Source organism: Colossoma macropomum, unplaced genomic scaffold, assembly GCF_904425465.1.
Source record: "Colossoma macropomum unplaced genomic scaffold, Colossoma_macropomum, whole genome shotgun sequence".
Lineage (NCBI taxonomy): Eukaryota > Metazoa > Chordata > Actinopteri > Characiformes > Serrasalmidae > Colossoma > Colossoma macropomum.
The window spans coordinates 149351-173929 of NW_023495681.1; the positions used below are offsets into that span (position 1 = coordinate 149351).

At 37.2% G+C, this 24579-nt stretch overlaps 4 gene segments (V, D, J or C); all 4 read right to left on the reverse strand.

Annotated features, from left to right (window-relative positions):
- Positions 1-8319: 8319 nt before the first annotated feature.
- On the reverse strand, positions 8320-8773 carry LOC118802773. The segment is given in 2 exon segments: positions 8320-8621; positions 8701-8773. Coding segments are annotated over 2 exon segments (348 nt in total).
- Positions 8774-10677: 1904 nt separating this feature from the next.
- LOC118802796 lies at positions 10678-11183 on the reverse strand. The segment is given in 2 exon segments: positions 10678-11057; positions 11141-11183. Coding segments are annotated over 2 exon segments (423 nt in total).
- Positions 11184-18865: 7682 nt separating this feature from the next.
- Positions 18866-19326, reverse strand: LOC118802772. The segment is given in 2 exon segments: positions 18866-19167; positions 19246-19326. Coding segments are annotated over 2 exon segments (348 nt in total).
- A 1935-nt stretch (positions 19327-21261) lies between these two features.
- LOC118802797 lies at positions 21262-21816 on the reverse strand. The segment is given in 2 exon segments: positions 21262-21665; positions 21749-21816. Coding segments are annotated over 2 exon segments (447 nt in total).
- Positions 21817-24579: the final 2763 nt, after the last annotated feature.

Genomic DNA, 24579 nt, shown 5'->3' on the forward strand with positions numbered 1-24579 from the left:
GTGGAGCTGAAGAGAACATGTTTGTGCTGCATTTAGAGTGATGGAAGCTGCTGTAGAGGGAGATGCTGCTGATATTATGAGAGCAAATGGAGATTTGCATATGGATGAAAAGGGGTTGAATGTCAGGAGTGGAGCTGGTTCTCCTGTGGGCTGTACTGGATAACAGGCCACATCGAAGTGTATTCAAATATGTATAATGATTAAGCAGGCTGGCTTTACATGGTAAAACCTACATGCAACTTGCATGCAATATAATTGTCATGCAACTTGACAAATGCATATATTTTTTGATACGTTATATTATCTTCATTACATAAAATCTTATCTGTTTACGTTTACATTTACATATTTGTAACATTTTAACTTTTTTATCCAACTGTCATCATTTAAAATGGCTGTACCTGAAACAGGGCAGGAAAAATACGTGGCCGCCTCATCCAATGACACAAAGCTGTGATATAAGGCACCTTATCCCCCTGCAAGTTCTTTAACATTGGGTTTCTGTTGATTCTGAATCAGATCTGATATTTGCCTTATGGTAGATGATACAGCCATGCAGTTCACACTTAAAGAACATCAAAAGCAGTACAAATCAGTTTAATTTATAAAGGCAAGTCAGTGCTTCATTTTTGGATTCTGTTGCACTTAATTCAAATATAAAAATATTTTGAATGGACTTCATAACTGGGTCACAGCCAGTGGCAGCTGGTGTGTTCTGACACAGGGGAAGTGGTGAAAATCAGATGACAACAAATAATCAACGTTCATGAGCTTTTAATAATCTTTTTAAATGTTTTTCAGGATTAATAAGTTAATAGTACTTTGTATTCAATAATAACATGTAAAATGTAGTCTATAGATCTATTTGGAGTTTTCTCTGAGATTTGCTCAAGGCCTTTGACACACAAGGTATTCTGGATATTAATTTATGATAATTTTATTCTTGATATTATAGAGATATTTCCGTTTTCTGTTCATTGTTCTAGATAAATCTAACCAGAGAAAAACTTTCAGAGAAGGCCCAATTATTTCTAAAACTAAAAATGCATATCTGTAATTTTATTTATGACAGATGTTATAATACTTGGTTTCAAGTAGAGGCATTTAGCAAGATTGAGCATGTAACATGACCTGTTGTGATATCAAACGTTATGCCATCTGTCAGGACAGTTACTGGCAATGGTGAAATGCTTTAATATTAACAACAATCTTTCCACCAGTCTCTTGGGAAATTGGGGAAGTTTTCAGATTTACAAATATGTATATTGTAAAGTTTTTCAGAGGCATCCCAGGCAAAGTTGCAGTTGCTTGGCTATGAAGGACCAAATTGGTGAACGGATTTACTACACCGCCATCCTGAGGCAGGCTGGGGCTGAAGCTAAAGTAAGTCATGAAGACTAAAGACAGAAGCTCCCGGTTTCAGGGGTGAAACAGCTAAACAATAACCTTCCCCTGAATTTGTATTTGAGGGTCTATTTTTCTTATAATGGATAGCATAACAGCATAACAAGCTTATTTTCAGGACCCCCCTCCCCAGTATTTCCATGTTAAGACATTTAAGGAGTCCAAGAGGATGTTTAACCCTTTTGTTGTGTCCCGGTCAAATTTGACCGATTTACAAGTTTCCTCTTTAAAAAATGTAGTAAATTTCATCTGTTTGTCATGAGGTTCCATGACTTTGTTCACACATGGTATTTGAACACCTAAAATAAATCTGAAATATTTGTATAAAAATTTGTGTGTTTTATGGAACTTGTATACACCCATGGTGTTCCCGGTCAAAAATGACTGGTTATTGGAAATGAATCTATAAGACTACAATTAGTGTATACCAATAGAGTAATAGAGTTCAAGCACATATCAAGCACATCCACAGCAACCAGAGAAGGAGGAGTCAAAAGAAAGAGGTGCCAACTGTGTGCACCAAGAGATAAAACACTAGCTTTATGTGCCACAGATGCGATGTATATATATGTATATGCAAAGAACATGCAACGACCACAGTATATTGCCCCACATGCTCACGAGAGGACAAAACTGAGGAACATAAGGATAACATTATGGCACTGTCTTTTCAGAGTACAATAGAAAATTGTAAATATGTTCTCTTAAATTTTCCCTGTGGACATTTGGGCTTTTGTTTTCAATAAATAAATCATACCGGTCAGTTTTGACCGGGAACACAAAAGTTGTTATTTTGTGCCACAGTTTAGAAAACTTAACTGGTTTCAAAAAAGTGACTTTGGTAAAAATTTCAGTGAAGTACTCTGTGACAAACACTACAACAGGTTTCATCTTAGTATTCGTTATAGTCAAAATAATATGTAATGTTTTTTCCCTAAAAAACGAGCGGTATGAGCTCAGGTAAATGAGGCCTGCAGGAAATAAACAGCAAATACAAGTTCAAAACTTACAATGTTCACAAGAGCTGAAGCTCATAAAAAGATCTAACACAACATTAGGTGATAATATATGTATTATTGTTGATTTATAATGGAATAAAATTATCCCGGTCAAAAGTGCTATGCTGATAAATGCTTGATATTCTAAAATGTTAATGATAAATGACAAATCCTGGAAGTTACTCAGTACATGAGCTGCTACTTTTGTAGTTCTACTCAAGTTGGTTTACTTTCCCTGCTGGTTTAACTTTTATTTTACCTTTTATTGTCACTATAAGCTACAATGCCTTCCCTGGAGGACAGGCTTTGGATACCCTATGGCTCTAGATGTATGTATTTATTCAGATGAACAGACGAAATTACTCTTGAATTAATCATATTTTGTAGTCCACCAAGAGAGGCGAATGGCATAAAAACATGACAAACACAGCTGGGGGCTTTTTGTACAGCAAAATAAGGAACTGTATTGATGTGGCTATCGGGCACAGTAATAAACAGCAGTGTCCTCACTCCTCACGCTGCTCATTAGAAGATGGATTTGGTTTTTGCTGTCGTCTCTGGAGATGCTGAATCTTCCTTGCAGTGTTGCAGAAAATTCAATACTACTGCAGCTATAAATGTTTGCAATCCATTCCATTGGCCTCCCTGGAGCATGTCTGATCCAACCTATATAGTAGATACTAAATGTGAATCCAGAGCCAGTACAGGTCAGCGTGTGAGATCCTCCAGGTTTAATGACTGCTGGCTCAGATTCAGTCAGTGTCTGACCGCTTACACCTGCAAGAACATGATTGATTCAGATTCAGAACATTTTAAATCCTGTCTTGTTATTACTCACATGTAAGACACGCAGACAGGAGAATAATTCCTCTGAGGACGGTCATAGTTCAGCATGAAGAGACGACTGCAGGCCTAAAACCTCTAATCTGTCAGACACTGAAGTGCAGTGGATGTATTTGTATCAGTGCACATTTAAATGAGCCCCTCCTTATTTCACAATGCAAATTTTGCTTTGGAGATAAATCTAATACATCATTGAGGAATTCAGAAAGGATAGAAGAGTCACTACCATCACATATAATACTTGACACAACCTGTTAGGTCAGATTCTGAAGAAGAGAAACAGCAGGACTACATCAAATTCTGAAACTTGCTACCTCTGAGTAATCTTTCAATGGGCATCTGTGACAGTGAATCAACCAAGCAAACTGGAATTAACAAGAAAAGAATATACTTTGGGACTGTGAAATGCTTTACAGACACACTGGAACAAAAGAATATTCAGGGAAATCTTTCAATTATTGAAAGAAGCAATCATTTCCAAAATGACTTTAATATGCTATTGAGTTCTTTCTCGCATTATACCTTTGTATGTGTATTTCATGTGATCATATTTGGATACTCTCATTGTGATAATTATGCAATTTTATAAGCTGTAATCTTAATATTAAACATCTGAAAGGATGTACAGTTGTTAAAATGCTGAAACAGTGGAAAGAAGCACATTTTCAAATTAAGAAAAGAAGCTGTTGATGTTGAATAATGGACTGACCACTACAGAGTCCAGACCTCAACATTACTCAATGTGTTTGAGGTTATTTAGATCAAGAGAAGAAAAAATGTAACCAGCTTCTAAGACTGAACTTTAAAGGTGTGGAAAAATATTCCTTGAACAACTGCAAGCAAGTGTTTAGTCATCAGTATAATAAAGAATAACAACCAAATTGTAGCATTTGTTTTATTTATTTATTTTAAATTTTAGATAACTCGGCTGAATTAGCCCAATATCACGTTTCGCACCTGGAACAAAGAAAGACAAAGACAATCTCACTCATTTAAAACATAAAGTAGTGATAAATTGTGTGTTTTCTATTGGTAATTGTTTATATTCCAGTCCATAAAGAGACTCACAGGTTGCTGCTGTGGTCAGCAATAGCAGAAATGTGTAGAACATGACTGTCCATTGAAGATGCTGTCCTGATCTGCAGTGGAGTGAAAGGAAGAAGCTGCATACTTACAGAGGGACTAAGTCACTTTGCACAGAATACAGACAGTCATGATGAAGATCACTATCAATGCTAAGTTGATGTCAGTGATGAAGCTTGTACTGACATCCACACTAACTACCTAACTTTTACCATACGCATCATACTACACGTTTAACTTAACACAGAGGAATGGGCAAGTTACCAACTACAGAATGTTGACGTGATTTCAGAGGTCTACATCAAAACGTTCTGTAATGACAATGTATAGAATCAAACATACAATATATATTATATGAGAAATCCAAACGATTAGATATAAACAGAGGTGTGTAGTAACTATAGTTCCATTTACTCATTCAGATGCACTCAAGCAACATTATGATGGATTTGTTTTTGATATTTTCACTTCTACCCATGTGAATTAGAGAGAAAAGTAATCAACTTATTCCTCCATTTTAGCCATTATTATTTAGTCCATCTTTTCTTCTTTGGGTTTAATTCCATCCTCTTGTGTTTGGCTCCTGAACTGCTCTACTGTTGCTCACACCTCCCACTATGGAGCTTTAGCTTTTTAGTTTGAATAAAAAGCATCTAAAGAGAGAAGAATGGGGTCTAACTAACTTCACTTCCATGTTAAAGATGTTTGATGTTCTAAAATGTTCCACTGCAGTTCTACAAGGTACTTGAGCTGCTGCATTTGGAGTTCTATTCAAGCTGGTTGTTACTTTACTGAAGTAACCACACTTTTACTAGAAGATGGATCTGAATACTCTACAGCATTGGATGTAAATGTTTATTCAGATAAAGTGTTGAAGTTCGTCCTGAATTAATTACATCTTATGGTCCACCAAGAGAGGTGAATGAGGGGTAACTCTGGCATAGAAACATGACAAACACAGCTGGGTACTTTTTGTACAGCAAAATAAGGAACTGTGTTGCTGTGGCTATCGGGCACAGTAATAAACAGCAGTGTCCTCATTCCTCAGTCTGTTCATATGAAGGTAGACTTGGTTTTTGCTCTCATCATTTGAGATGCTGAATCTTCCTTTCAATGTGCTAGAAAAATAAATGTTACCGGCTCCATGAATGTAACCAATCCATTCCATTGCTTTCCCTGGAGCGTATCTGATCCAGCCTACATAGTAGTCAGGAAATGTGAATCCAGAGCCGGTACAGGTCAGTGTGTGAGATCCTCCAGGTTTAATGATCGCTGGTTCAGACTCAGTCAGTGTTTGACCGCTAATACCTGCAAGAACATGATTGATTCAGATTGTACCAACCAGAAAACTGAAAATCATTTAAATCCTGTCTTGTTATTCTCACCTATAAGACATGCAGACAGGAGAATAATTCCTCTGAGGACGGTCATAGTTCAGCATGAAGAGACGACTCTAATCTGTCAGACACTGAAGTGCAGTGGATGGATTTGTATCAGTGCACATTTAAATGAGCCCCTTCTTATTTGACAATGCGGATTTTGCATTGGAGATAAATCTAATACATCATTGAGGAATTTAGAAAGGATAGCAGAATTACTACTGAAGAAGAGAGACAGCAGGACTTCATTACATTCTGAAACTTGTTACCTCTGAGTAAGTTTTCAATGGGCATCTGTGACAGTGAATCAACCAAGCAAACTGGAATTAACAAAAAATAATATTCAGGTAAATCTATCAATTATTGAAGACACTGAGCTGAACCTGATATTGTGACAGTTTTATGGTTCTAGTTGTAATGTAGTAATGTAGAGTACTACTTTTGTAGGTGGACATTTTGTAGCACATTTTACACAATTTTCAGCTTCCTTTTAAAATATTTTATGTATTTTGCAGAGCTGTTGTATAAAAGCAGTTGAACATCCTGAACAACAGCGTGACTGTGGTGATCTACCCACATTTAGCTCGAGATTGTGACCAACTCACAGCCGTGGTGTTATGGCAATGTACATATATGCTGTTTTTCAAGTCAATTCTGATGTTGAAATGGATAATTATACCATTCATTACATTTTAAATAATAATTTTAATATGATAGATAATCAGTATTGACATTTACAATGATATCCTTTATTTTTAATCAATAGCCCTTTTTATGGTGGTTTTCCAAGTGAAAGCAACACTTTATTAAATGAAAAATGAAAAGAAGACGTGAATTTATTAACTGTTTATTTAATAATTTAATTCAATAATTCAACATTATTCAAAGTTAGTGGACAATCAACTACTGTGTGGATATGAAGCATCATGAATGTATAACTCATGATATTCCTCAGCTCCACAGAGCAGAAATAGCAAAGGCAGAAAAGGGAATTCTGGCCTAAAATTAGGAAGTAATATGTTATTTGTTTGTTATGCAGTATTCTTTAGTGCAGCTTTGAAACCCTTCAGCCTCACCAGAATTCACTATTTTGGATCATTTTGTGTTCTTTCACTACAATACTCAGTATGCACTGTGCAAATGTGCCATACAACCACTGGGAATCACTCACATGGTGCTAAAGAAACCAAGGACTGAAAAAGAGGGAACACCTTGGAGAGGGAGGAGACTGGGACTACAAACAGGTGAGAGTTCTAATAGGGAAGGCAGGAAAAGGGGCGGGGCAAGGAACCAATACAAAACACAAGCACATGGCTAAAAAGGCACACTCAGAGGGACAATGGGAAAACTGGACAGTGCGAAACCTCAGTTCCTAAATGGTAACACTTTATTTGGATGGTCCACTGTAGATGTTTTGCAGATACTCAGTGTATCTTTAAGTAACATTCAACTAAATTTCCATTAAATACAACTGAAGTTCAAGTTCAGTGTGAAAGATTTTATTAAATCTGCCCCTATCCCTAAACCTAACCCTAACCTTAACCTCAAGGCAAAACCTACGCCTACTCCTAACCCTAAACCTAACCCTAACCTAACCTCAAGGCAAAACCTACGCCTACTCCTAACCCTAAACCTAACCATAATGTTGTTGATAGTTAACTGAGTATCACCAGAACTTTTGTTAATGATTTAAGTATCTATAGAGCATCTATAGGGGACCATCCAATTAAAGTGTGACCTACAGTGTATACATAAATTATAAAACTAACATGATATTTTGTAGTATAGTTTGTAAAATATAACATAAAATAATACATAGGCTAAAATATTACAAATTCTTCTCATTATATTAGAGTCTTAGTCAAATTTGGCCTTTGGAAGTATATGATGGTCAGGCTATTCTCTGTCTCTTCTTCTCTAAAACTGTTTCAGGGTCACCCACCCAATGTCAACTGAAAATAAACCAAACAACTTACATCCTTTTTTAACTATTAAAGTCAAACATATTTCAAATTAAATATTGATCTGCCCTCAGGGGATGTTTGAATCATTGGAGCCAGCATTCCCAACAAACAGATAACACTCAGTTACATCCTCAACCAGCACTGAACAGATTTTATTTAAACATAGAGTTTGATGGTGTTGTTGGTATTTCACTATAACAGAAATACGTTTCAGCTTCTAATTACCTCAGACAGAAGCACTGCACTCAACCAGTTGTGAGAAAAACTTCCACTTTACTCAACACAAGACGGAATCGAAATGATACTGGGACAGAGACCAGACTGGAGTACTACAACACTACTGAGAAGTTCTACTGCAGTTCTATAAGTTACTCAGTACTTCAGCTGCTACTTTTGTACTTCTACTCAGGTTGTTTGTTGGGACTTTTACTCATTATTTCACTGAAGTAGCAATGCTTTTACTGGAGGGTGGGTTTCGGATACTGTAAAGCTCTGGATGTAAATGTTCATTCACTTCAACAGTTGAAGACTCTAATGAATTAAATACATCTTGTGGTCCATCCAGAGAGGTGAATGAGGCATCACTCTGGCATAGAAACACAGCTGGGGGCTTTTTGTACAGCAAAATAAGGAACTGTATTGCTGTGGCTATCGGGCACAGTAATAAACAGCAGTGTCCTCACTCCTCACGCTGCTCATTTGAAGGTAGATCTGGTTTTTGCTGTTGTCTCTGGAGATGCTGAATCTTCCTTTCAGTGTTGCAGAAAAGTCAATGCTACTGCTGTCATAGATGTGTGCGATCCATTCCAGTCCTTTTCCAGGAGGCTGCCTGATCCAGCCCATCCAGTGGCTGCTGAACGTGAATCCAGAGCCAGTACAAGTCAGTTTGTGAGATCCTCCAGGTTTAATGACCGCTGGCTCAGATTCAGTCAGTGTCTGACCACTTACACCTGCAAGAACATGATTGATTCAGATTGTACCAACCAGAAAAAAAACAAATCATGTTAAATCCTGTCTCATTATCCTCACCTGTAAGACATGCAGACAGGAGCATAATTCCTCTGAGGACGGTCATAGTTCAGCATGAAGAGATGACTGCAGGCCTAAAACCTCAAATCTGTCAGATACTGAAGTGCAGTGGATGTATTTCTATTCATGCACATTTGAATGAGCCCCTCCTTATTTCATAATGCAAATTTTGCTTTGGATAAAAATCACACTGTAAATCACACCTGATTTCTGAAATGATGTATCACAATGTGGAAAAGACAGATGTGCAGTTTTTCAAGTGACACTGGATACAGACATATTTGCAGGAACAATGTCTGTATGACAAAACAAATGGCTTTGTCATAACAGATTATTTCCAGAAATTAAACAGAGTAATGTTACCGTTACTGTAAAATGTTCATGACCGATGTTTTAAAGTTCAATGTCATGACAGCTAACTAGAGTACATTTAGTAAAAACGAGCTGCCGTGATTTTAAACATTATGACATCTGTTACTGATAACAGAGACAACCATTAGAAACGTTGGGCTAAATATGAGTATGAATGAACTAATTATGAAATTTTGGTAACAATATAACAGTGTTGTTTTAGCATGACCGATATTTGTCCTGACAGATACCATGTTTGATGTCACAACAGCTTAGGTGGAAATTTTTGCTGTGTACTCTAATTAGCCAATATGATATCAATTTATTCATGTTGATTATTATTAATCATTGTGATATATGTCATGATAGTTAATGGCAAACTAGCATGACATTTTAATATTACTGGATATCATTTGTCATGGCAACTCATGAAAGAAAATATGACATCTACCATGACATGCATGGCATAGTGACGTCATGTGTATGACATTATGTAGCAGGGTTCAGAGTGTCCACATACTTTTGGCCATATATTGATTCCTTTCTGCTGTTTCATGATGTGTTTATTTGCTGTCATTAATCCTGTTCAATCCAAAGTTATTCTAAAGCGTAGATCAAGTCTGACAAAGCCAAATGAAACATAGTGGGCCTGTTTGATCTAAATGATTGTTTATGAAATTTGACAGCCTTATGTAACTATTATGTTTAGCCTAATGTTTTACCAACTGACTGCTGCTAAATGTGCATTTGCCCATAGCTAGTTAACAAATAGTGTTTATGGATTATTACTGCTAATCATATTCATCAACTCAGCACAGTTGGTTAACCCCTTAAAAAGCCATGGGCCTGACAGTGGTCCCAACGTTTATAATAAAACCTCTATAACTTAAGAATAGCTCAGCTAGCATTGATGTCTCTGTAGTTACTGAATAATAAGCCTCAGTATGTAAAACACCTGGGTTTACAAGGAATTAATCATGGAGGGCTGAAAAGAAGCATTTTTCCTAATCTGATTGGACAGCACTGAACATGTAGCAGTAAAGTGTAAAGACAGAAACCATTTGACAAGCTAGCTGTAAAACTGTGTTGTCTCTACTATCAGTCTCTTAACAACAGGATGCAGCTGCTCCAAGCATGAGGTGAAAGAGAAAAGGAAGGTTCTTGATGTCAGATGGATGGCACAGTTCATTTTACTAGTTTACATGCTGTAGTGTGACTTTCTTCTTTGTCAGAAAAGAACCAAATTGTATTTTGAGGTCAAGAGACAAACAAATAAACTGCAAACTAAGTAACTTATGCCTTACTAACATGCTGGTGATGGTCTTGAAAAAACTGTGTTACCTCACCTCCAAAGTTTCAATGTAACCCCTGTGTGTAAGAGATGGGTTACAACTCTAATATATGTTTGGAAGGGGCAATCAGAAGAGCACATCACCACTTTCTTCAGGATGCATTGGGCAAGCACTGGCCATGGTGGAGAACTGGGTTATCCACTGCGCTATCCTATGAACATATTTTTCAGGATTTGGTGAGTTTGTATCTAAGTTTAGGTTCTGTGTCCGTATTTTTAGTCAGATACTATTTGTTTCTAACTTCAGGTTTTATGTTAATGCTTTGTCCTTTCTTTCAAAGCAAGCTCTGTTGTGAGTTTTTGTACGTCTCAGCTGGTCTCTTACAGCACTGTGAATGATATCGAGCGCAGTAATAGACAGCTGTGTCTTCAGCTTGCGGATTCTGTCCTTGTAGGGTTACTGTGTTTCTGGTTGTGTCTCGAGAGACACTAAACTTGCTTTTCAGTGAAGCTTTAGCATCTATGCTCCCAGAATAATAAATGGTGTTGATCCATTCCAGAGCTTTTCCTGCAGGTTGGCGGATCCAGCCTGTTCCATAATGGCTGCTGCTGTCAGTGATAGAAGCTCCAGATACTGTACAGGTGATGGTTAAAGGCTCTGCTGGTTTGATGAGCACCGAGTCTGGCTGGATGAGCTCAGTAGCACAGAACACATCTGTAAAAAGAGAGAAGAAAAGGTTTGTATATTTGCAGAAATAAATCAGATGAAGTCAAATCCAGCTTCAGTTGGACACTCACACGAGGCAGCAGCCAGCAGCAGCAGTGGAGCTGAAGAGAACATGTTTGTGCTGCATTTAGAGTGATGGAAGCTGCTGTAGAGGGAGATGCTGCTGATATTATGAGAGCAAATGGAGATTTGCATATGAATGGAAAGGGGCAGACATAGGGGCTGCGCTGAAAATCACATACTGTATTATACAGACTACACTACTGAATGCACTAATATTGGTGGTGTACTAAAATACTTCAGTTCAAGTTGTGACATCATGCAAAATGCAAATAAACACAGGAAGTTTGAGATATTTTATATTTTGTCTTATAAATTTCATAGGTTTGTGCAGCATTTTCCAAAAAAGAGACAAAGGTAATTTAAGACTAGGAGCATCATGAAATGTTCACAAAACATCTTTAACAGGTGATGCAATCATGCTTGGGCACAAAAAGAACATCCAGGAAAGACCTTGTCCTACATGATGGGTCGATGCTCACCACTTTGCTTCAGTCAATAATTCAACAGTTTAAGGATAATCAGTTACTTCAGTACTTATACACTTACATACAAGTACAACAAACATGATGGATCTATAATAATATAATTAAAAATGGAACAAAAATGAGCTCAAACTAATCCTAAAGAGGATGGGAGAGATTACTGATGTTCTTTGGCCTTTGCCATACCTGTCTGACAAAAAATTCTGGAATATTTGCTTCTCAACAAGTATTTTGCTGGCAACTTTAATGGGCTGAACCAACTTTCACTGCCATCAATGGGGAGGAAAAGGGAGGAAAGAAAGAATGCATTTGCTATGCAGCAACATGAGAAACTGAAAAAGTGAGCTCATAACAAGAAAACAATATCTGAACTCTTCTCTCTTGATTTACACAAAGAAGCAACAATTTCAAATAACTTAAATATGCTGTTGAGTTCATTGTGACATTATGCATATATATTTCACGTGTTCATATTTGGATATCTGTCATTATGGTATTTCAGGGTGCATGCTCTGTCCTTGTAAAGTCACTGTGCTGCTGGAGGCGTCTTTAGAAACACTGAAATTGCTTTTCAGAGACTCTTGTCGGTAAGTGTCCCCACCACCATAGATGTGGTTTATCCACTCTAGAGTTTTCCCTGCAGGCTGTCGAATCCAACCTGTTGCGTAGTCATCATCAGTAACTGAATAACCAGATACTTTACAGCTGATGGTCAGAGACTCTCCTGGCTTTATAAGCTCTGAACTCAGCTGAATTAGTCCAATATCACATTTCACATCTGGAGCAAAACAAAGAAAAACAAAGACAGTTTCACTCATTTAAAACAGCAACGCAATTCACACATCACGTTGACCATCAGGACTTACCCTGTGTGTCCAGAGTGACTTGCTGAAGTTTTAGCGAAGATCCAGTCAGTAATCTAGTTCAGAAAACCACCGGTCCGATCCTGCATTTACGTCCATTTAAATGCCCAGTTAAATGCCTAGTTTAAATCACCACAGCAACCTGTTCAGTATAAAATTTTCCCTTGTGTCTCAAACAGTCCTCAGAACATTTGCAGCTAAATACATTGCTCAAATGCAGTCACAAAAAAGGCAGTGTCCCAATTCAACACACTGAGTGCACTTTCCCTCTTTCCCTCAAAATCACACAAACAGGCCCTAAAGCACATTGTAACAGATAAATAACAATAAATATGACAAATATTATTATAAAATCAATAGCTCTGTCCTTCAGTTTACACTGAACATTTAAATATTAAAAATATCTTATATTAAATATTCAACTAATTTAGTAATTAAAAATAAAGCCTGTCTTGCTGTGTATCAGAGTTTTAGCACTCAGCATAAATCTGAGTGGATCTGAGAGAAAAATCAATAAAAACATGACTGCCTTATGCTAATCGTTTATTTTTACTCAATAATGACCAATAGAATAAAATAACCACCAAAGTCATTGCACTTTCAACAATTTCTGAAAAGGTATCTGATGTGCAACTTTCATGATCTCTAAGCAAAAAATTACAAAATTCTGCAGGCAAATTTTTGATCAAAAAAGACCCAAATTCAAGATATCAAATTTCTGTTAGCATTTACATGTGAAATAATGGCATATCTGAGTAGCCCAGCATCTCCTGAAAAGAAAAACATATGGCATGTGTGACTGTCTCATGTGAGTACTTTATAATTGCAATTGTAATTATCCCAAATAATGTGTTTTCTATTGGTAATTGTTTTTATTTCAGTCCATAAAGAGACTCACAGGTTACTGCTGTGGTCAGCAATAGCAGAAATGTGTAGAACATGACTGTCTGTTGAAGATGCTGTCCTGATCTGCAGTGGAGTGAAAGGAACGGGATCCTTTTTACACAGACAGGAGGAATAAGTCACTTTGCATACAGTTCACACAGTGATAAACTTCACCATCAGTGCTGAGTTGATGTCAGTGATGAAACTTCTACTGGCTGTTATCTGTGATTAAACCCACACTAACTACCTAACTTTTACAATTGTCATCATACAATAAGTTTAACTGCACATAGAGGAATGGGCAAGTTGCCAACTACAGAATGTTGACATGATTTCAGAGGTCTACATCAAAACGTTCTCTAATAACAATGTGTATATCAAAAAAAAAAACCCAAAAAAACAATATGTACTATATTAGAAATCCAAACGATTAGATATAAGCAGAGGTGTGTAGTAACTATAGTTCCATTTACTCATTCAGATGCACTCCAGTAACATTATGATGGATTTGTTTTTAATATTTTCACTTCTACCCATGTGAATTAGAGAGAAAAGTAATCATCTTATTCCTCCATTTTAGCCATTATTATTTAGTCCATCATTTCTTCTTTGGGTTTGATTCCATCCTCTTGTGTTTGGCTCCTGAACTGCTCTACTGTTGCTCACACCTCCCACTGTGGAGCTTTAGCTTTTTAGTTTGAATAAAAAGCATCTAAAGAGAGAAGAATGGGGTCTAACTAACTTCACTTCCATGTTAAAGATGTTTGATGTTCTAAAATGTTCCACTGCAGTTCTACAAGGTACTTGAGCTGCTGCATTTGGAGTTCTACTCAAGCTGGTTGTTACTTTACTGAAGTAACCACACTTTTACTAGAAGATGGATCTGAATACTCTACAGCATTGGATGTAAATGTTTATTCAGATAAAGTGTTGAAGTTCGTCCTGATTTAATTACATCTTATGGTCCACCAAGAGAGGTGAATGAGGGGTAACTCTGGCATAGAAACATGACAAACACAGCTGGGTACTTTTTGTACAGCAAAATAAGGAACTGTGTTGCTGTGGCTATCGGGCACAGTAATAAACAGCAGTGTCCTCACTCCTCACGCTGTACATATAAAGGTAGACTTGGTTTTTGCTCTCATCACTGGAGATGCTGAATCTTCCTTGCAGTGTGCTAGAAAAATAAATGTTGCCGCTGCCAAGCATGTAACCAATCCATTCCAATGCTTTCCCTGGAGCATGTCTGATCCAGCCTACATAATAGCCACTGATCGAGAATCCAGAGCCAGTACAGGTCAGTGTGTGAGATCCTCCAGGTTCAATGACCGCTGGTTCAGACTCAATCAGTGTTTGACCTCTAATACCTGCAAGAACATGATTGATTCAGATTGTGCCAACAAGAAAACTGAAAATCATTTAAATCCTGTCTTGTTATTCCTCACCTGTAAGACATGCAGACAGGAGAATAATTCCTCTGAGGACGGTCATAGTTCAGCATGAAGAGACGACTGCAGGCCTAAAACCTCTAATCTGTCAGACACTGAAGTGCAGTGGATGTATTTGTATCAGTGCACATTTAAATGAGCCCCTTCTTATTTGACAATGCAAATTTTGCTTTGGAGATAAATCTAATACATCATTGGGGAATTTAGAAAGGATAGAAGAGTCACTACCATCACATATAATACTTGACACAACTTGTTAGGTCAGATTCTGAAGAAGAGAAACAGCAGGACTACATCAAATTCTGAAACTTGCTACCTCTGAGTAAGCTTTCAATGGGCATCTGTGACAGTGAATCAACCAAGCAAACTGGAATTAACAAGAAAAGAATATACTTTGGGACTGTGAAATGCTTTACAGACAGACTGGAACAAAAGAATATTCAGGTAAATCTTTCAATTATTGAAGACGCTGAGCTGAACCTGATATTGTGACAGTTTTATGGATCTATTTGTAATATAGAAGAGTACTACTTTTGTAGGTGGGAAGATATACCAAAAATAAAGCACATTTTACACAATCAGCTTCTTTTTTTTTCTTTACATATATGCTGTTTTTCAAGTCACATCTGATGTTGAAATGGATAATTATACCATTCATTACATTTTTAATAATAATTTTAATAATATATGATAGATAATCAGTATTGACATTTACAATTATGTCCTGAATTTTTATTCAATAGCCCTTTTTATGGTGGTTTTCCAAGTGAAAGCAACACTTTATTAAATGAAAAATGAAAAGAAAAAGTGAATTTATTAACTGTTTATTTAATAATTTAATTGAATTGTTCAACATTATTCAAAGTTAGTGGACAATCAACTACTGTGTGGATATGAAGCACCATGAATGTATAACTCATGATGTTCCTCAGCTCCACAGAGCAGAAATAGCAAAGGCAGAAAAGGGAATTCTGGCCTAAAATTAGGAAATAATATGTTATTTGTTTGTTATGCAGTATTCTCTAGTGCAGCTTTGAAACCCTTCAGCCTCACCAGAATTCACTATTTTGGATCCTTTTGTGTTCTTTCACTACAATACTCAGTATGCACTGTGCAAATGTGCCATACAACCACTGGGAATCACTCACATGGTGCTAAGAAATCCTGGCTATATTCAGCTTCCCAGTAGTAACGTTAGCTATCTGGCTTCATTCTGCATTATTCACATTTAAGGAAGGGGTTCCTGAAAATCTGACTCTATGTTTTACTGCAGTGCCACTGTAAGAGGCACGTAGGAATAATAATACACAATAGCTTCTATTACAGAGAGGGTGAGTTTGTATGGACTGCCCTCTAGTGGTTATGTTTGTATACATGTGCAAGAAAGACACAGGATTTAACTCTTCAGTCTTCAGTTCACATCTCATTACGTTTAGACTTTCAGTCAGAGAGACCTGGGATAGCAGTAGGTGGCAATAAGAGATCAAGAAATTTTGAAATTCCATCATAATAATATATAGTGATTTCATGAATCAAAATCTCTTAATTACTCAGAAATTCAGCTTAACCTCTCAAAATCTCAGGCTTATTGCAAACTAAGGCTTATTTTTCAGTAACTACACAGACTTTAGTGCAAACAGGTTGAAATCTTAGGTTATAGAAGTGTATAATAAAACTTTGGGCCTATCGCTGGGCCCTGTCCATTTAAGGAGTTAATATCAGCATGATCCTGACCACAGAATGATGACACAATTTCAGAGTCTATAAGACGTCTTTTACTGAGAATGTATAGAATCATAAATATGATATTTATTATGTCAGTTACCCAAATGAATTAGATGAAAACAAAAGTGTGTAACGAGTTTTCCCATTTACTCACATCTATGAAGTCAAGTAATACTGAAATGGAATTGTCTTTTCCTGGGTGTTTTCAAATGATACTTTACTTCTAGTACATCAAGGTCATTAGTAAGTAATCAACTTTCTCAACTTTTTCATATTATTAATTTTTACCTTTTTACCAATAGCATTTTATTACATCTTAGCAATAAAAATTAGTACGTTATTTTAGATCAAATGGGTCAAAAAGAGAGGAATCGAGTGTAAGTGTTGTGTGGAGAGTAATGAGGCTGAATGTAAGCGCGACCAAACTAGTAGAAACTCAACACATTACAAGGTTTTAAGTCTAGAAACAAATTAAGCAAATAAAACACAGGACAGGCACATCACCAGTACATATACACAGTAAGGCAATGTAATGTAAAGTAGACTAGACAGCCAAGGACTGAAACAGAGGGAACACCTTAGAGAGGGAGGAGACTGGGACTACAAACAGGTGAGAGTTCTAATAGGGAAGGCAGGAAAAGGGGCGGGGCAAGGAACCAATACAAAACACAAGCACATGGCTAAAAAGGCACACTCAGAGGGACAATGGGAAAACTGGACAGTACGAAACCTCAGTTCCTAAATGGTAACAGTGTAGATGTTCTGCAGATACTCAGTGTATCTTTAAGTAACATTCAACTAAATTTCCATTAAATACAACTGAACTTCAAGTTCAGTGTGAAAGATTTTATTAAATCTGTCCCTAACCCTAAACCTAACCCTAACTCTAACCTCAAGGCAAAACCTACGCCTACTCCTAACCCTAAACCTAACCATAATGTTGTTGATAATTAACTAGTATCACCAGAACTTTTGTTAATGATTTAAGTATCTGTAGAGCATCTATAGGGGACCATCCAATTAAAGTGTGACCTACAGTGTATACATAAATTATAAAACTAACATGATATTTTGTAGTATAGTTTGTAAAATATAACATAAAATAATACATAGGCTAAAATATTTCAAATTCTTCTCATTATATTAGAGTCTTAGTCAAATTTTCCTGCTTCAAAACTAGTATTAAGCTCAACTCCATCCTCTGGAACTACTGTCTCAAACCAGTGTTTATTCTAGCATCTTACTTACCGTCATATTTCACCTCATTGATCCCTTTCTTTGCCACCATACACACTTTAACTGCTGCTGCACTCAGCACTTTATTTTTAGACTCATACTTTGCACATTGTAAGGTTTACAGGTATGACTATATGTGTGTGTGTGTATGAGTGAGTGAGGGTAGGAATGCATGTTTTATTTTATTTTATTGTTTTTTTTTATTTTATTTTATATATATATGTTTCTATATATGTCTGTCTGGTACTGTGCACTGTGAGCTCCTGTAACCAAAACCAAATTCCGTGTATGTGTAAGCATACCTGGCCAATAAAGCTTGATTCTGATTCTGATTCTGATTTGGCATTGAAACTTTTGGAAGTATATGATGGTCAGGCTATTCTCTGTCTCTTCTTCTCTAAAACTGTTTCAGGGTCACCCACCCAATGTAAAAACTGAAAATAAACCAAACAACTTACATCCTGTTTTTACCATTAAAGTCAAACATATTTCAAATTAAATATTGATCTGCCCTCAGGGGATGTTTAAATCATTGGAACCAGTATTCTCAACAAACAGATAACACTCAGTTACATCCTCAACCAGCACTGAACAGATTTTATTTAAACATAGAGTTTGATGGTGTTGTTGGTATTTCACTATAACAGAAATACGTTTCAGCTTCTAATTACCTCAGACAGAAGCACTGCACTCAACCAGTTGTGAGAAAAATTTCCACTTTACTCAACACAAGACGGAATCAAAATGATACTGGGACCGAGACCAGACTGGAGTACTACAGCACTACTGAGCAGTTCTACTGCAGTTCTATAAGTTACTCAGTACTTCAGCTGCTACTTTTGTACTTCTACTCAGGTTGTTTGTTGGGACTTTTACTCATTATTTCACTGAAGTAGCAATGCTTTTACTGGAGGGTGGGTTTCGGATACTCTAAAGCTCTGGATGTAAATGTTCATTCAGTTCAACAGTTGAAGACTCTAATGAATTAAATACATCTTGTGGTCCATCCAGAGAGGTGAATGAGGCATCACTCTGGCATAGAAACACAGCTGGGGGCTTTTTGTACAGCAAAATAAGGAACTGTATTGCTGTGGCTATCGGGCACAGTAATAAACAGCAGTGTCCTCACTCCTCACGCTGCTCATTTGAAGGTAGATCTGGTTTTTGCTGTCGTCTCTGGAGATGCTGAATCTTCCTTTCAGTGTTGCAGAAAATTCAATACTACTGCTGCCATAGATGTGTGCGATCCATTCCAGTCCTTTTCCAGGAGGCTGCCTGATCCAGCCCACCCAGTAGCTGCTGAACGTGAATCCAGAGCCAGTACAAGTCAGTTTGTGAGATCCTCCAGGTTTAATGACCGCTGGCTCAGATTCAGTCAGTGTCTGACCACTTACACCTGCAAGAACATGATTGATTCAGATTGTACCAACCAGAAAAAGACAAATCATTTTAAATCCTGTCTTGTTATTCTCACCTAGAAGACATGCAGACAGGAGAATAATTCCTCTGAGGACGGTCATAGTTCAGCATGAAGAGACGACTGCAGGACTAAAACTTCTAATCTGTCACACACTGAAGTGCAGTGGATGTATTTGTATCACTGCACATTTGAATGAGCCCCTCCTTATTTTACAAGGCAAATTTTGCTTTGAAGATAAATCACACTGTAAATCACACCTGATTTCTGAAATTATGTATCACAATGTGGAAAAGACAGTCAGTTTTTTCAAGTGACATCAGATACAGACACATTTGGAGGAAAAATGTCTGTATGACAAAACATATGGCTTTGTCATTACAGATTACTTCCAGAAATTAAACAGAGTAATGTCACCATTACTGTAAAATTTTCATGACAGTTGTCATAAAGTTCAATGTCATGACAGCTAACAAGAGTACATTTAGTAAAAATGAGCTGCCGCGATATCAAACATTATGACATCTGTTCCTGATTACAGACACAATCATTGAAACTTTGGGCTAAATTTGGGTATGAATGAACTAATTGTGAAGTTTTGGTAACAGTATAACAGTGTTGTTTTAGCATGACCGATATTTGTCCTGACAGATACCATAATGTTTGATGTCATGACAGCTTAGGTGCTAATTGTTGCTGTGTACTCTAATTAGCCAACATGATATCAAACTATTCATCTTAATTATTATTAATCATTGTGATATATGTCATGATAGTTAATGGTAAGCTAGCATGACATTTTAATATTACTGGATATCATTTGTCATGGCAACTCATGAAAGAAAATATGACATCTACCATGACATGCATGGCATAGTTACTTCACGAATATGACGTTATGTGGCAGGGTTCAGGTAAAATGTTACCAAATCGAATGTAAAAACACCAGAACATTATAATTAGGAGGGGTGTCCACATACTTTTGGCCATATAGTGCAGAAATTGATTCCTTTCTGCTGTTTCATGATGTGATTATTTGCTGTCATTAATCCTGTTCAATCCAAACTTATTCTAAAGCGAAGCCAAATCAAACATAGTGGGCCTGTTAGATCTAAATGATTGTTTATGAAATTTGACAGCCTTGCATAACTATTATGTTTAGCCTAATGTTTTACCAAGTGACTGCTGCTAAATGTTCATATTTGCACATAGCTAGTTAACTAATAGTGTAATAGTGATTATTACTGCTAATCATATTCATCATCTCAACACAGTTGGTTAACCCCTTAAAAAGCCATGGGCCTGACAGTGGTCCCAACGTTTATAATAAAACCTCTATAACTTAAGAATAGCTCAGCCAGTTTGCATCGATGTTCCTGTAGTTACTGAACAATAAGTCTCAGTATGTAAAACGCCTGGGTTTTTAAGGAATTAATCATGGAGGGCTGAAAGGAAGCATGTTTCCTAAACTGATTGGACAGCACTGAACATGTAGCAGTAAAGTGTAAAGAGAAGAACCATTTTACAAGTTTTCTGTATAAACCAAATTTTCTCTATTACCATTCTATTAACAACAGGATGCAGCTGTTTCAAGCATGAGGTTAAAGAGAACAGGAAGGGTTCTAGATGTCAGATGGATGGCATTGTTTGAAACAGTTCATTTTGCTAGTTTAAAGGCTGTAGTGTGACTTTTGTCTTTGTCAGAATCTAATTGTATTTTGAGGCCAAAACAGACAAAAAAGTCACCTAAGTAACTTCTGCAAACTAAGTAACTTATGCCTTATTAACTTGCTGGTGATGGTCATGAAAAAATTGGGTTACCTCACCTCCAAAGTCTCAATATAACCACTGTGTGTAAGAGATAAACGGGTTACAAATCAAATATCTGTTTGGAAGTGTCAATCAGAACAGCACATCACCACTTTCTTCAGGATGCACTGGTCAAGCATTGACCATGGTGAAAAGTGGGGTAATAAACACATTTTCTAGTATTTGGTGAGTTTCTATCCAAGTTCAGGTTTTGTGTCCATATTTTTAGTCAGATACTATTTGTTTGTATCCTGAAGTTTTATGTCAATGCTTTGTCCTTTCTTTCAAAACAAGCTCTGTTGTGAGTGAGTTTTTGTACGTCTCAGCTGGTCTCTTACAGCACTGTGATGGACGTCGAGCACAGTAATACACAGCTGTGTCTTCAGCTTGCAGATTCTGTCCTTGTAGGGTTACTGTGTTTCTGGTTGTGTCTCGAGAGACACTAAACTTGCTTTTCAGTGAAGCTTTAGCATCTATGCTCCCAGAATAATAAATGGTGTTGATCCATTCCAGAGCTTTTCCTGCAGGTTGGCGGATCCAGCCTGTTCCATAATGGCTGCTGCTGTCAGTGATAGAAGCTCCAGATACTGTACAGGTGATGGTTAAAGGCTCTGCTGGTTTGATGAGCACTGAGTCTGGCTGGATGAGCTCAGTAGCACAGAACACATCTGTGAAAAGAGAGAAGAAAAGGTTTGTATATTTGCAGTAATAAATCAGATGAAGTCAAATCCAGCTTCAGTTGGACACTCACACGAGGCAGCAGCCAGCAGCAGCAGTGGAGCTGAAGAGAACATGTTTGTGCTGCATTTAGAGTGATGGAAGCTGCTGTAGAGGGAGATGCTGCTGATATTATGAGAGCAAATGGAGATTTGCATATGAGTAAAAAGGGTTTGGATGACAGGAATGGGGCTGGTTCTCATGTGGGCTGTGCTAGATAACAGAACTTGATACCATTAGCAAACATGCACAGGCTGCCCTCTAGAGGCTGACATAGGGGCTGAATCGAAAATCACGTACTGTATTATACATTATATGGTATTGAATGCAGTAATATTGGTGGTGCACCACAGACTTCAGTTCCAGAAAAGATATTTCATGTTTTGTCTTATGAACTTCATAGGTTTGTGCAGCATTTTCCAAAAAAGAGACAAAGGTGATTTAAGACTAAAAACATTAAGAAATGTCCACAAAGCATCTTAAACAGGTGATGCAGTCATGCTTGGGTATAAAAGGAGCATGCAGGAAAGACCTTGTCCTACATGAGTATGATGGGTTGATTCTCACCACTTTGCCTCAGCAAATAATCCAGTGGTTTAATGAACAAGCAATTACTTCAATACTTATACACTTACAGACTTTATAATTCAACAAACATGATGGATCTATAAAATAAAAATGAAACAAAAATGAGCTTGAACTAATCCTAAAAAGGATGGGAGAGATTGCTGATGTTCTTTGGCCTTCGCCATACTTGTCTGACAAAGAGTTTTGAAATATTTGCTGCTCAAAAGTATCTTGCTGGCAACTTTAATGGGCTGAACTAACTTTCACTCCCAGCAATGGGGAAAGAAAGGGAAGAAAACAAAAAAAGAATGCATTTGCTATGCAGCAACATGAGAAACTGAAAAATAAGAACACGCACACACAGCCGCTTATCCTTCTGGGTCATGAGGGGTGCTGAAGTCTATCCCAGCGGTCACTGGGCGGAAAGCATGAAACACCCTGAACAGGTCACCAATCCATCACAGGGCAGACACACAGAAATATACATTCACACTCACACCTACGGGGCAGTTTAGCATCTCCACATGGCCTGACTGCATGTCTTTGGACTGTAGGAAAGAAGCTGTTGATGTTGAATAATGGACTGACCGCTACAGAGTCCAGACCTCAACATTACTCAATGTGTTTGAGGTTATTTAGATCAAGAGAAGCAAAAAATGTAACCAGCTTCTAAGACTGAACTTTGAAGGTGTGGAAAAATATTCCTTGAACAACTGCAAGCAAGTGTTTAGTCATCAGTATAATAAAGAATAACAACCAAATTGTAGCATTTGTTTTATTTATTTATTTTAAATTTTAGATAACTCGGCTGAATTAGCCCAATATTACATTTCAAACCTGGAACAAAGAAAGACAAAGACAATCTCACTCATTTAAAACATAAAGTAGTGATAAATTGTGTGTTTTCTATTGGTAATTGTTTATATTCCAGTCCATAAAGAGACTCACAGGTTGCTGCTGTGGTCAGCAATAGCAGAAATGTGTAGAACATGGCTGTCTGTTGAAGATACTGTCCTGATCTGCAGTGGAGTGAAAAGAAGAAGCTGCTTTTCATACATACAGAGGGACTAAGTCACTTTGCATAGAATACAGACAGTCAACTTTTACCATACGCATCATACTACACGTTTAACTTAACACAGAGGAATGGGCAAGTTGCCAACTACAGAATGTTGACGTGATTTCAGAGGTCTACATCAAAACGTTCTGTAATGACAATGTATAGAATCAAACATACAATATGTATTATATGAGAAATCCAAACGATTAGATATAAGCAGAGGTGTGTAGTAACTATAGTTCCATTTACTCATTCAGATGCACTCCATAACATTATGATGGATTTGTTTTTTCTAAATGATACTTTCACTTCTACCCATGTGAATTAGAGAGAAAAGTAATGTTCCACTGCAGTTCTACAAGGTACTTGAGCTGCTGCATTTGGAGTTCTACTCAAGCTGGTTGTTACTTTACTGAAGTAACCACACTTTTACTAGAAGATGGATCTGAATACTCTACAGCATTGGATGTAAATGTTTATTCAGATAAACTGTTGAAGTTCATCCTGAATTAATTACATCTTATGGTCCACCAAGAGAGGTGAATGAGGGGTAACTCTGGCATAGAAACATGACAAACACAGCTGGATACTTTTTGTACAGCAAAATAAGGAACTGTGTTGCTGTGGGTATCGGGCACAGTAATAAACAGCAGTGTCCTCACTCCTCAGTCTGTTCATATTAAGGTAGACTTGGTTTTTGCTCTCATCATTTGAGATGCTGAATCTTCCTTGCAGTGTGCTAGAAAAATAAATGCTGCTGCTGCCATATCTGATCCAGCCTACATAGTGGCCACTGATCGAGAATCCAGAGCCAGTACAGGTCAGTGTGTGAGATCCTCCAGTTTCAATGACCGCTGGTTCAGACTCAATCAGTGTTTGACCGCTAACACCTGCAAGAACATGATTGATTCAGATTGCGCCATCAAGAAAACTGAAAATCATGTTAAATCCTGTCTTGTTATTCCTCACCTGTAAGACATGCAGACAGGAGAATAATTCCTCTGAGGACGGTCATAGTTCAGCATGAAGAGACGACTGCAGGCCTAAAACCTCTAATCTGTCAGACACTGAAGTGCAGTGGATGTATTTGTATCAGTGCACATTTAAATGAGCCCCTCCTTATTTCACAATGCAAATTTTGCTTTGGAGATAAATCTAATACATCACTGAGGAATTTAGAAAGGATAGCAGAATTACTACCATCACATAATATAATATTTGACCTGCAGCCTGTTAGG